We start from the raw sequence: 12,602 nt of genomic DNA, 5'->3' as shown, positions 1-12,602 counted from the left end.
ACAGTGTGTGAATTACATCTCATTAAAGCTGTTCTTAAAAAAATAGGTAGAGATGTTTCATAACACATATTCACCCCATAAAGAAAGAGAACACCTGATGATTTATGCGGTTTATTGTCATAAAGGGAAGAATTAGGCGTTGAGAAGGATTTCACTGATTTTGCATTTAATCTACTTCCACTTCAGGCATAATGTGCTTCATTCTTAATCTGCTCAGCATTTGTGATTGGAGTCTGACTCCCAGATTATTTGAAAAGCTGAGTTGAGTTTTAAAAGGTAGCAGAGACAATGGAAAAAAATGTAGATGTAACTCAAAGCTAGCAGGATTGTACCAATATTAAAAATCCAATGAAATTAACCAAGAAATTAGCTCATTTAAGAATCCAAGGGCCTCTGAATGGAGAGTTTGTAATTCAGAAACAGGAAAAATTAGAGCAGTTTATTTGCAGTTTTTAGGGACTCTTCTACTCTGTGAAGTTTAGTGTAATTCAGGTGTGCTGAAATTTTCAGGAATATTAACGAATTGCTGTTAGGTGGTTTCTAGCTTATTATTAATGTGTTTCATGGTGAAGGTGGTGGTAATGACGTTTTAAATGATCTAGTGCTCATTGGATTTCATTTTTGTAGGCGATTTGCAGCTTCTTGAGTAAAACATTTATATTCAATTTCAGAGATTGATCAATGGGCTTTTGTCCCTTTCTGGTTACCACAGAGCACTAATGGCGCTGTCTTATGGCTGCTGTCTTACAGCGACCAGAAATTACAGCTGTGTTTCTTTCAAACCCTCAGTGGCGTCTCTGGGCAGTCATTTACAAATCTTCTTCCACCTCATTGGTTTTATATGATACAACCTTGCCGTCCACCATTTCTTGCACGACTGTCATAATCTTCCTTTTTCTCTTTATATCTGAGTTTGGATTTAAGTATAAAATGTTAACTTGGGAACATGATTCTGATGGTATATACTATTCAACTCTAAATCTTTATTATTTTATACATTTTTTTCTTAAAAGAAAAAGAAACCCATTCTTGTTCTTAAATAATCTTGTCCAGTTAATAAATAAATGCAGAAAATATGTCACTGTCCCCCAATTCACAAATTTTCTGCTCCCTCCCCAAAGAGAAGTATTATTGAATTAAGCCAACTGCACTTTTTCATCTCCCCCCCCCCTGCCCCTTTTCAGGATCCCAGGATGTCTCAGGACAGTAATAGCTTGGACCAAGAAAATCACACTGTTGTGGGAGTGTGACAAACTTCCCATGTTGGGGGTTTCTTTATGTAATGCACCTGATTTTCAAAATCCCTACGGTAATATCTGCTCCTCCTGAGAACTAATCTCTCTTTACTTTTCACCAGTGTCATTTGATAAGTGGTAAGCTACTGAGTGAGGAGTCAGTCTCATAGGAAACACATGAAATTAGAATACTTACCTTTCTCCTCTGAGATGCTTAAGTCATCTTCTGTAGTTCTGTTTTGTTTTGTTTTGTTTTGTTTTTTAAAGAAGAGAAAAAGAAAAAAAAAGAAGAGAAAAAGAAACAGGAAAAGATGTTATTGCCATGTTAATGAAGGACTATCCTGCCTTTTCTGTTTCAAAATAAAGTCTGTGTGATGTGTGTCTTAATGCTGTGTTTGTATTTTTTCCACTCTTACCATGCTTGTTACTTTGAACTTGAGTTTCTTACTTTTCAGTTTTATATATATATATATATATATATATATATATATAGTTTCAAAACTGACCTGTTTATGCTATACTAGAAGCTTTTGTAATTAAAATAACAAAATTACAGTGGAGGTTTAAATCTTGTGTTCTCTTACTGAGTTTCTTGGGTGTGGTAGTTGAAGATGGTTGTTGTGGCAACACTAATGATTCTCAAACTGACTCCCACAAACCTGTTCTTCATTTTGTGACCTCTCAGGGAGAATTTTTAAAAGTTATTGTACTTCCAATTATGTATTAATCATAAAAATTAGCAAAAGCACAATCTGTATTGTTTACTGACTGTATATCTTCTAAGTCAGCCCTACTCATGACCTCAAGTACAAAGGCTGTACCTGGTATTTTGGGTCTGGGTGTACTTTTGGTGTATTTTTGTTGTGTTGTTGTTGGTGTATGTGTAATTGCTTTTGTGCTAGGGATTGCACTGGTGCTGGGGAATGAGTGACGGTACAGCACAGCATGTAGACCCTGGCAAGTATCCCTTGATTCTAAGAGCCTTACTTGATGACATCTCCTTCCAGAAGGCGGCGGTAAGTAGCAATTTCCTGCTCAAGCCGGGTCTTTATGTCAAGGAGGATATTGTATTCATTGCTCTGGCATTCTGTATCCTTCCTAATCTGCACCAGCTGGGCTTCTAGGTTGTCCATTACTCCCTGGATTGTGGCCAGTTTTCTACTGTAACGATCTTTGGTGTCCTCTAGTGTGTGCTCCAAAGTCTCTTTCTATACGCACAAGAAAAAGTGAATGTTTCTTAGTTGAAGACTTAAGAGGTGGTTTGATTTTAATTTCTTTGAGGGGAATTCCCACAGCTGGTCACTGTGGGCGTGATTCCTATTTCTAGCTTTATCCCACTCTTTCCATCCAGGTAAACTCAGCCAGCTGCTATGACCTCTAGGGCTCTTTTGTTTGTTTTTAGCTTCACACTCACTGTTCTCTTACTTGTGTATTGTATTCTTGTTCTCAGTATTTGTCTCCTCTCCCTGTGATTTGTGGTGCCCCTCCAAGGGGAGGATTAGATTTCCTCATCCCATGGATACCAGGTTTGATCATGTGACTTTCTTGGGCTAATGAAATCCAGGTGAAATTGATAAATGCCTTTTCTGAGGAGAAGCTTTAGGAGCTGTCACATGGTCTGGCCATTGCTCTTTTCTTTCTGCTACAGCGCTGGCATGCCCTGGCCAGGGTCTCTTCCCTTAGCCTTACCCCTGGAGTGGAAATGTCACGGAGCAGAGCTGCAGCCAAGCCGTGATGGATGTAGTGTTGTGGTAAGCCACTGTGATTTGGGGGTTGTTACATAGCATAATTCCATCAGGAGCTGACTGATCTGCTTAGCCTGGAATGTCTTTACCCCTCTTCTCCAACTACAGAGTCATTTCAGGTTTTCCCATCTAGTTGAAATGCCACTCTCTGTGTGAAGTCTTCCAGATCTCCTTGTTCCCCTGCATCCCTGCTGCACATTACTCTTGTTCTGGATTTCTTTCTGTGTTTTAATTATAATCACTATTTTGGCCTGTTTCCCTGCCGCTCTGCAGGGAAGAGGGGTTATTTCCTAGAGGTTTCTGCATCTCCAGACTTCTTCACACAGGCACTCAGTAAGCACACACTGCATTGAGAGTGGGAAGTTAGACGTGCTTTACCAGACTGAGGAGGGATTGCAGTTCTATCTCCAGGTTCTGGTAGGTGCGTCTCAGCTCCTTTACGTGAGCCTCAGTTTCTTTTAACTCTTCATTGCTCAGTGTGACTTGTTGCTGCAGTGCTGGAGTCTAAAGTTCCAAAAAAAAAAAAAATGAGTAAGGAGAGACAGTAAAGAAAATGAGTTATTTATTTATTTATTTATTTTAATGACCGCATCTACACATTTGCTTACCCTTCAGAATTATGCTATTACCTGTCTCTCAAACTGCTCTTTGGCCTTCTGAAGGTTGTCCTGGGCTATCACTTCATACTTCTGCCTCATTTCATTCATGGTGGTGCCAAGGTTCAGGCCTGGAGCAGCATCCAGTTCCACACTGACAGTGTTGCCCAGGTATTTCCGTAGGCTGTCCACTTCCTGCAAGAGTGAACATCCTGATTACAATCTGAAGCATGTTCTCACATGAGTCTGAGTGGAAAAGCTATAAGTCTTAGGGCTTCCTTCATTGGAGACAAGCGAAAAAGAAAGACAGTGACTTAGGTAGGGCTTATGCTAGTCCAGGGACTACTCCATCATTGAACCCTGACTGCTCACACCATTATTATTATTCCTTTCTTTACCAATCTGTCCCTACCAGTTATCATTATTAGAGTCATCCTGTCATTCCCGACACCACTTCCGAATATTTTCTCACCTCCTGATGTTCTTTTTTGAGAATATCCAGGTCTTTACTCAGTTCTTTAAGTTGAATCTCCAAGTCTGTTCTAATTAGGGATAGATCACCCAAGACCTTATTCAGGCCTTGGATTTCATCCTCCACTGTGAGGTGTAGCGCCCTTTCATTCTCATACCTGTGAATTAATGGGTACGCAGAGATAGTTGAGTCCTCTTGAAACTATAATAGAAAAGAGAGTCTTAATATAATGAGATATTTTTATGTGGTATATAAGGATAGATTTCAATACACTGTGTCCCTCTTTATACATTCCAAAAATGTTCCTGAGAACCTAGGAATCAGATAATTTGTTCCATAATATAATCTTTGTAATTTGGAGTGATTGGTAAAAAAGCAATCTGAAATAACTCTTAAAAGTTTCTAAATTCCAGAATATATTTTAAAAGAAATAAAAAATATTTTGCTTTAATTAATGTGTCAGCAAAGGATTCTCATTATTGATATTAAGCAATGGTTAGATTTACTTAGTGAATGCACACGATCAGTTTATTTTTATGATTTTGTAAGCAGATGCATCCAAAGTGAATTATCTCAAAGAATTCATGATTCTCCCCTACGATCTCAAATACTCTCATTTTTATTAAAGTAGCAAAACTTTAAAAAATGATAATGCAATGGAACATTCAGGTGCTGATTTAGTAAAACTGGAATTAATGAAGGTTTACTGCTTTAATCTTCGGATCTGCTTTCCCATTTCCTTCTTTTTGATCCCTTGTAGCATTCGAATGCTACCCTTCAAAACCACAAAGGACGTTTTAGTACCAAGGCATTGTACGCATTCAGAATGGGAAAGCCCTAGCATAGGGGCCATTTATGAGGAACAGCTGTGATCACATGTAGTGTGATATGGTTACAAGGGAGTGAACACAGTCTGAGCTGGTTTAATCGTCCTAGTTCTTTGGTTGGTCAGACTCTGTTATAAAACACCAGCAAACTCAGAATTATCAAAGGGAACCCCCTAGAACTTGGGCCATACACTTTCAGGCACTTGAAGGAGTATGGATGACTCAGTCGGAGAATCACCACACGTAAGTAAACACATGACTCGCTTTAGATAACAGAAGGGCCCTACTGCAGAAGGGGAGTTTTATATTGCTTTGGTATTACTCCAAAGGGCAGAATTAGGTTCAATGGGTGGAAAGGTAGATGTAAGGTTACTAAAAAAGAATGTTACAGCAACCAGAGATAACCAGTGAAAATAGGAGTAGTTACTGGAGGTGTTCAGTTTCACAGTGGGTGACGAAATCTTAGGAATGTGAGAGAGAAAAGTGTAGCCCTGAGTGCTAGGTTGGATCAGATAGCTCCTAACACCCTTCAAACTCCCAGATTCTGAAAGTACTTAAGGTAGCTCCTTTACCAACAAGAATGTGGAAAGCGGAGTGTCATGAAGGGCTACTAAAAGGAATCCTTTTTCCGGAAGGTTTACCATGGTGTTAGAACCTACTTCAGCTTGAAGTCCTCAGCAGCCATTCTGGCATTATCAATTTGAAGGACACAATGTGCATTTTCCAGTTGTGCCTTTTTAATCTGGAAAGTATATGAGAAAGAATGACATTTTCAACCAGACAGGAGTTTCACATGATCAAGTGTGTCCTCAGATACAAACACTATTCTATCAAAGATGATGTTTATTTCAAGAATTTCCAAGCCTGGGTGGCTCAGTGGATTAAAGCCTCTGCTTTCAGCTCAGGTCATGATCCCAGGGTCCTGGGATCAAGCCCCGCATCGGGCTCTCTGCTTAGCAGGGAGCCTGCTTCCTCCTCTCTCTCTCTGCTACTAGTGATCTCTGTCTGTCAAATAAATACATAAAATCTTAAAAAAAACAAGAAAATGGGAAGAGTAATGATATGGCCATTTAACACAGTGGAATCATAAAATGTAACTCTGGTCCCCAGGGTTTAGTGAACTTAACGGTTTTATAAAAGGAAAGTTTCATTCAACTTGAGCCATCAAACCTTATTGAGTGGCTTCTCTTTGATTCTGCTTAGAAAATTCTGCTTAGAATATTCTCGTTAGCCCTTCTCCCTTGGTGAACTGTTTCTCTTCCACATCTCGCCTAGACATCATTGCTTCAAGGAAGCCTCAGTGATTTCCTCGAGGCAGAATTAGATGAACTGCCTGTGTTCTCATTGCCCTACATAACCCTTCTTGGTAGCATTTATCCCTCTCTGTGCCTGTTTCCCCCTAAATCACATTATGTTCAGCAGCATATTCCTCAATGCCCAGCACGGGGCCCAGCGCTTAGTATGTACTAAGTATGTACTGAATGAATGGACACCTGTTATATGAGAGTTGTGCCAGGCACTGAGCTGTCAGGATGGATAAGCCCTTGATCTTAAAAATGGGATTACCCTAATGGGTGGGTTTTCTATGATGCATATGGATCTTGTCTGCTTGTAGAAGATATTACGTGACATGTCTCAGCAGATCCAGTCCCGGAGAGAGCTGCCCTCATAGACTGAGTTTGCCCGGCTAAATGGAATAGATGGCTCTGTCTGTGTGTTTGGGTTGATCCAAAGTAGATTCAGAAACAGGAATCATGAGACAGGGAAGAATGGTTTGCTGGTTTTGAACGTTTTTAGTAGGAACCTGAGAAGAATGACCTCTTGGTAGAAAGACAATTTAAACACCTTTGCCTCACCTCCTCCTAGTTTCTGAAACCCCCAAAATAACTTCCAGGGGAACCTGGTTCAGATTGCACTGATGTCTAATAAAAATGCAAGAAAAAGAGACTTGCTGGTAAGGAAGTGGTCTTTGCTCTAAAGGAATATGAATGTTAAAATAGAAATGGAAGGGATTCTTTCCTTGATTAGATAAGAAATTGAAAGAGCAAATGCTCCTGTCATATCTGGACTTTTCAACTGGGAGCAACGTCCACTTCCTTTATTGCATGTGATTGATAAAACAGAACTCCACCTTCGTGGGAGTAGGTTGTGATATGATTGCAACAAATTTGAACTGGGGGCAATAGAACATTTTGTTATTGTAGAAGTGGTTTCTGAACTGCTTGTGATGATGGTGAGATCATTAAACAGGGCATTTAAAAATCTGCATGTCATTCAGGTGCCTGGGTGGCTCAGTCGGTTAAGCAGCTGACTCTTGATTTCGGCTCAGGTCATGATCTCAGGGTCCTAGGATTGAGCCCTATATAGGGATCTGCCCTCAGTGGAGAGTCTTCTTGATATTCTCTCTCCTTCTCCCTTTGCCTCTCCCCCTGCTTTCTCTCTCACTCAAAAATAAATGAAATTTTAAAAAAACATTTATTTATTTGACACACACACACACACACACACACACACACACACACAGAGTGTGTGTGTGCACAAGTAGGCAGAGTGACAGGCAGAGGAAGAAATAGGCTCCCTGCTGAGCAGAGAGCCCAATGTGGGGCTCGATCCCAGGAATCTAGAATCATGACCTGAGGCAAAGGCAGATGCTAACCAACTGAGCCATCCAGGTGCCCCTCAAATATAGATAAATCTTTAAAAAAGTCTGGATGTCATTAATACCTATTTCCCTTCCCCTTATTTCCACCCTGGATCACTTTGTCATTGAAATTTATGATACAGTATCTTAATACTTATATTGTGGTATTTATGTAAATTAAAGGAGGAACATCTCTAAGTTGGCTGGGAATTCAAAAGTTAATGAGAACTGGGTGAAAAAAACCCGAGATTTATAATCACATAAAAATTTTAGCTCTTTACAGAAAAAAAAAATGTTTATTATCCATTTAGACTTGTCCTGGTAAACTGTGACAAAAATACAGATTATATTTTCCTGTTTTTCATGTAATTAGATTTTAAAAGTGAAAAAAATATTTACAGTCATCCAATTATATATTCAGCTACTCCAGCACTAACAGTAGATGGTAGAATGCACCATTTTTATAGATGTAGCATTTCAGCCTAATTGCTTTATAATGTGCGTTTGGGCCCACGTGCCATATATGCCCTCTTGGTATGTATTCTGCAGCCCCACAGTGGAGTAAAAAACACCGGAGTCATCCCTTACCTGATTTTGCAGCTCTTCTATTTGTTGGTAATACGCACTGTAGTCCCTGGTGTTGGGCGTGTTTGTTTCATACCACTGCTTAATCTGCAATTCAAGTTTGGAGTTGGACTTTTCCAGGGACTGCACTTTTGCTAGGTAGTTTGCTAGGCGTTCATTTAGGTTCTGCATGGTCATCTTCCCATTACCAACAAACAGGTCTCCACCGGAGGGATCACCCCCATAGCTCATCATATGTCTGGAGTTCGAGATGCGGATGCCCTGACCTCCAGCTCCCCCATAGACGCTGGGCGCAGCTGCAAGGTGCCGCATGCCCCCCTTCCTATGCGTGGAGCCGCTCACGCTGATTGCAGGGCCCTGTGAGGAGGAACTCAGACCTCTGTGGAGGCTTCTGCGAGTGAATTCCATTGGGGATTTGAGGAGGGAGCACCTGTAGCTTCTGGATGGCTGGAACGGAGTCTGTCTCCTGGTGGATGAGCTGACCTTTTATAGAGTTCCGAGGAAAGAAACACCTCCTCTGCTGACCTTTCACCACTGTCTACAGTACCTTGCTTTGTATTTTCTTTTCCCCTTTGTACAGCATTCTATTTAATTTCATTCCAGAAATTACCACTAGAGGCATTTCTTGGAGGTTTTCCTCAGGGGCTTGTCCTTTTTTTAAACAGAGGCAACAAAAGGAAACCAGGAAGATGTATTCTTTTAGCCTATGCACCTGCCTTGGCAGATTTTTTTTTGTTCTAATATACACATAAAGAATATTGGCAAATGCTCTGAATAATTTAGGTTCCTAAAAAGACAGATGTGGGTGCATAATAGTTACACTGGTGATCAAGAACAATGTTTTAAAATCTATTTGTCTTTTTCTTTTTGGGGAGAACATTTAAGTTCTATTCTTTTGGTAAATTTCTAGTGTACAGTACAGCATTATCAACTGTAGTCACCATATTTTACATTAGATCCTCAGACCTTACTCATCCTAAAGCTGAAAGTTTGTATCCTTTTACCTCTCCCTATTTCTCTCTCCCCCCCCCCAGGCCCTGGCAACCACTGTTCCTATGAGTTTGATATTTTTTCTTATCTTAAGATTCCGTATATAAATGATATGCAGTATTTGTCTTTTTCTGTCTGACTTATTTCACATAGCATAATGCCCCTGGGCATCTATCTATGTTGTAGCAAATGGCAGGGTTCCCTTATTTTACGTGACTGAATAATATTTAGGGGTGTGTGTGTGTGTGTGTGATCTTTATCCTTTCATCCTTTTGTGGATCCTTAGATTGTTTCTATATCTTGTGGATAATACTGTGGATAATACTGCAATGAACATAGGAGTGCAGATACCCTTGAGTGATTTTATCTCCTTTGGATATATACTTAGAAGTGGGATTGCTGGATCATATGATAGTTCTATATTTAATTTTTGAGGAACGTCCGTGTAATTTTCCATAGTGGCTGTACCACTTTACATTCCAAGCAACAGTGCACAAGGATTCCCTTTTCTCCACATCCTCACCAATATTTGCTATCTCCTGTGTTTTTAATGATGATTACTCTAATACAATGAGGTATTATCTCATTGTGGTTTTGATTTGCATAAGAACAGGGGTTTATAAGTATGGATAATCACTCTTCAGAATCTCTCTTTTATGCTTTGTTTTTGTTTTTAAGTTTATCCCTGTTTAGAGATTATATTTCATAAAACTATTAAAATATTTTGTAGAAAACCTCAGGTATTTAAAACAGGAGTGAAACATTTATACATTTGGAGATATAGTTCAAGGAAGTGAATTAAGCGAATTTAGGTGAGTGATAGATAGATGATTTTGAACTCCCTCCCCTGCCCCAATGCTAATGTTCTAAGACCAGGTAAAGTTTTTAAAATGTAAATTTAAAATTTTCAGTCACTGCCTGGCTTGAGGTCTTATTCCCTGAAAATGAAATGAATAGTATCGTGTTTTGCACCTGACCTGGTGCATGGAGTCTCTCTCCCCCGTTTTAAGGTCAGCTCGGCACCCACCGTGAGACAGATTGCTTGCTCCATCCATTCTGAAACTACAGCTGCTCCCTCCTAGATTCTCCATTGGATTTCACTGGCAGAAGTTTTCACGGAAGCCTGATCTTCCTGAGGGGTCCACAGGCTCATGGCATCAGCAGAGCAATGTATAGGCAGGGTGTGTGTGTAGGGCCTTGGGACTACACCCAGCCTCTGTGGTTGGGCTGGAAGCCTCTGCAGGTGTGTAGACATCCAGGCACATGGTGAGCTCTGGGTGTGATCTCACCAGTGGAGCTCTGATAAACATTGTCAAACCAAATGGAATCTATTCCTTTGTTCTTCCTTATTCAAACCCCCTGGCCCCAAAAATTCACTGAAACATTTAAATTGTTTCTTAATCAGGTCACATATTTCAAAGGGTTGGAGAAGTTACAAAAAACATCTCATTAATTTTCATTCTGATGCTTTAATTGAGGTTTGTATATGGTTAAAACAAGTAAGCAGACAAATAAAAAAAAAAGAAGAAATCTAAAAAAAGTCATCTCCAAAATCTCTGCACATTCTTTCTGAAGAATTTGGAATGTGCTTTTTTAGTGGCCCAACAAAATGGCTTTTTACATTTGAGTTTGAGTTTTTTTGGTTAATCTTTTTTTTTTAAACAAACATCCTTTTTCTAAAATAATATAAGACTATATTATTTCTCTCTTATAAGCAGTGTACTTTAAAATAATGTTTTGTGTTAGACTTTGCTTCAGTTACATATAAATTGGGAGAGTTAAATCTACTTCATGCTCTTGATGATATATGTGTGGGTAGCTCTTACTGTGTTTTCATTCATTCAAACTGCCATCAGTCGACTTTCACAGAGTGTTCACCACCAGTGACTGAGCATGTAATATGCAGACCTTGCTATTTGTTACCAAGCTTTAAATTACTTTGTAAATAGCTGTCATAGCTAAAATCCTCTATGAACCTTTTATAAACACATGAACTGTATTCTTTTATATATGTGTTTTCACTAAGTAATATCTTTTGTTGTTGCTTGATGGGGGAGAAGGAGGTCTTTTGATTAAAGCCATTGGAAAGCTGTACTGTTTAAATTACACAAGTTTTACAGTGAGTTAGTTTCAGCTAAGAGTTTAACTACATTAACACAAATGATCAAGGTGTGCAGAAGCATTATTTAAATTAAGAGTTAGCTTTCTAAGAGCTAGGAATATCAATACAGTTATTAAACATGATAATTTGTCTTTTCTTCTTTAGCACAATTATTCCTTATGGCTGGCTGGACACAGTTTAAGTGAAACAGTTGAAGTCTCATTAAAATCATTAACATAATTTTTAACTTTCTGGAAAAATAACTATGTTATTCCACCAGTTTTTGGCTAGTATTTGTAGGTTTTTTGAGATCTCAAATTTAAACTAAAATATGATATAGTAGGGCTATTATTATTTTTAATCAAAGTATAATTGACATAGAGTGTTATACTAGTTTCAGGTGTACAATGTAATGATTCACAATTCTGTTATTATGGGGTTCAGTCATCCAATCTAGAAAAATTTTTGTTGTGAAGATTTCCACATATATTTCAGGGCAGGAGAATTTTCCAGCTCCTCTGCCACATTGAGTTTTATGCTCTGGTAGATTATTATAACTTGTAATGTGGCCAGAGAAAACCAGGTTGATATTTCATAGCAATTAATTTTTCTGAATTATACCAGAGGACCAGATGACTCTTGTTCATACACAAGTTATTTAGAAGTTAGAGCCCCTGCTATTCCAGACTGTTGGATGACAGCACCTATAAATAAATATTTATTAGATCTCCACTTTGTTATATTAAGAGGAGATACATTTTGACCTCTGAGACAGACTCTGCTGAGGGTATTAATAATTAATATTAAGTATAGCCAGTCATTTGGAAAGTTATTATAAGCACTACATAGCCAGAGGATTTTCAATTTTTTCCCCCATCAGGGACAAAGTACCACAGCCCGGATATGATACATACAGAATCTGCAGTCTCTGGTGGGGTGTGAAGCTGTCTTGCCCAGACTTCTCAGGTAGGGTGTATTGCTCTCATTGGTTGAGGAGGACGGCATGTAGTAACTGTGGGTGTTTTTGAGCATTGTGGCTCTAGATACCATACAAAGCTAATTCAGAAAAAAACATGGCCTCTGTGTTTAAAACCTGGTGTACTTAATGAAATGGTTACAAGTGAAATGATGTGGAAAGGAATAAAGTATTTCCATATTTTAAAAATGGGAATTGTAATTCTCTCAGACAAAATTACATATACAAAAGTAAGTTCCAGATTCATTAAAGATATAAATGTGAAAGGTAAAAATTATACAAAATTTAGACAAAAATACAGAATAGTATCTCTAGGAATCAGGGTAAAGGAATATTTCTTAAACAAGACACAAAAAATGGGAACAATGATATTAATTTAACAATTTTTGCTCATTAAAGGACTCGATAGTTATAATAGGAAGAGCCCCAAAGGG

General features: G+C 38.8%; 1 protein-coding gene and 1 long non-coding RNA gene across 2 annotated transcripts in view; one reads left to right on the top strand and one right to left on the bottom strand.

The window, feature by feature from the left end:
* The window catches only part of LOC125087297 (uncharacterized), a 156,779-nt gene that overhangs the window by 49,325 nt on the left and 94,852 nt on the right, over window positions 1-12,602 (top strand). The window lies entirely within an intron of this gene.
* KRT20 (keratin 20) lies at window positions 20-8,571 on the bottom strand. The gene is made up of 8 exons (XM_047707472.1): window positions 8,105-8,571; window positions 5,535-5,617; window positions 4,049-4,205; window positions 3,610-3,771; window positions 3,359-3,484; window positions 2,223-2,443; window positions 1,432-1,469; window positions 20-907 (listed from the first exon to the last, which is right to left on the bottom strand). Exons 1-8 carry the CDS (start codon window positions 8,507-8,509, stop codon window positions 810-812), a joined length of 1,290 nt encoding a protein of 429 aa, XP_047563428.1. The 5' UTR covers window positions 8,510-8,571; the 3' UTR covers window positions 20-809.

This window comes from Lutra lutra, chromosome 16 (assembly GCF_902655055.1).
Source record: "Lutra lutra chromosome 16, mLutLut1.2, whole genome shotgun sequence".
Classification (NCBI taxonomy): domain Eukaryota; kingdom Metazoa; phylum Chordata; class Mammalia; order Carnivora; family Mustelidae; genus Lutra; species Lutra lutra.
Note: the sequence above shows the minus strand (reverse complement) of the source record. Positions and strands in the feature narration are given on the sequence as shown.

Excerpts from the sequence above, each read along its gene's own strand:
- KRT20 (XM_047707472.1), bottom strand. The coding sequence starts at position 8,509 with ATGGAATTCACTCGCAGAAGCCTCCACAGAGGTCTGAGTTCCTCCTCA. Across the intron at positions 5,618-8,104 it reads TAGAAGAGCTGCAAAATCAG|ATTAAAAAGGCACAACTGGA; the intron begins GTAAGGGATGAC and ends TATACTTTCCAG. Across the intron at positions 2,444-3,358 it reads TGCAATCCCTCCTCAGTCTG|AAAGAGACTTTGGAGCACAC; the intron begins GTAAAGCACGTC and ends TTGTGCGTATAG.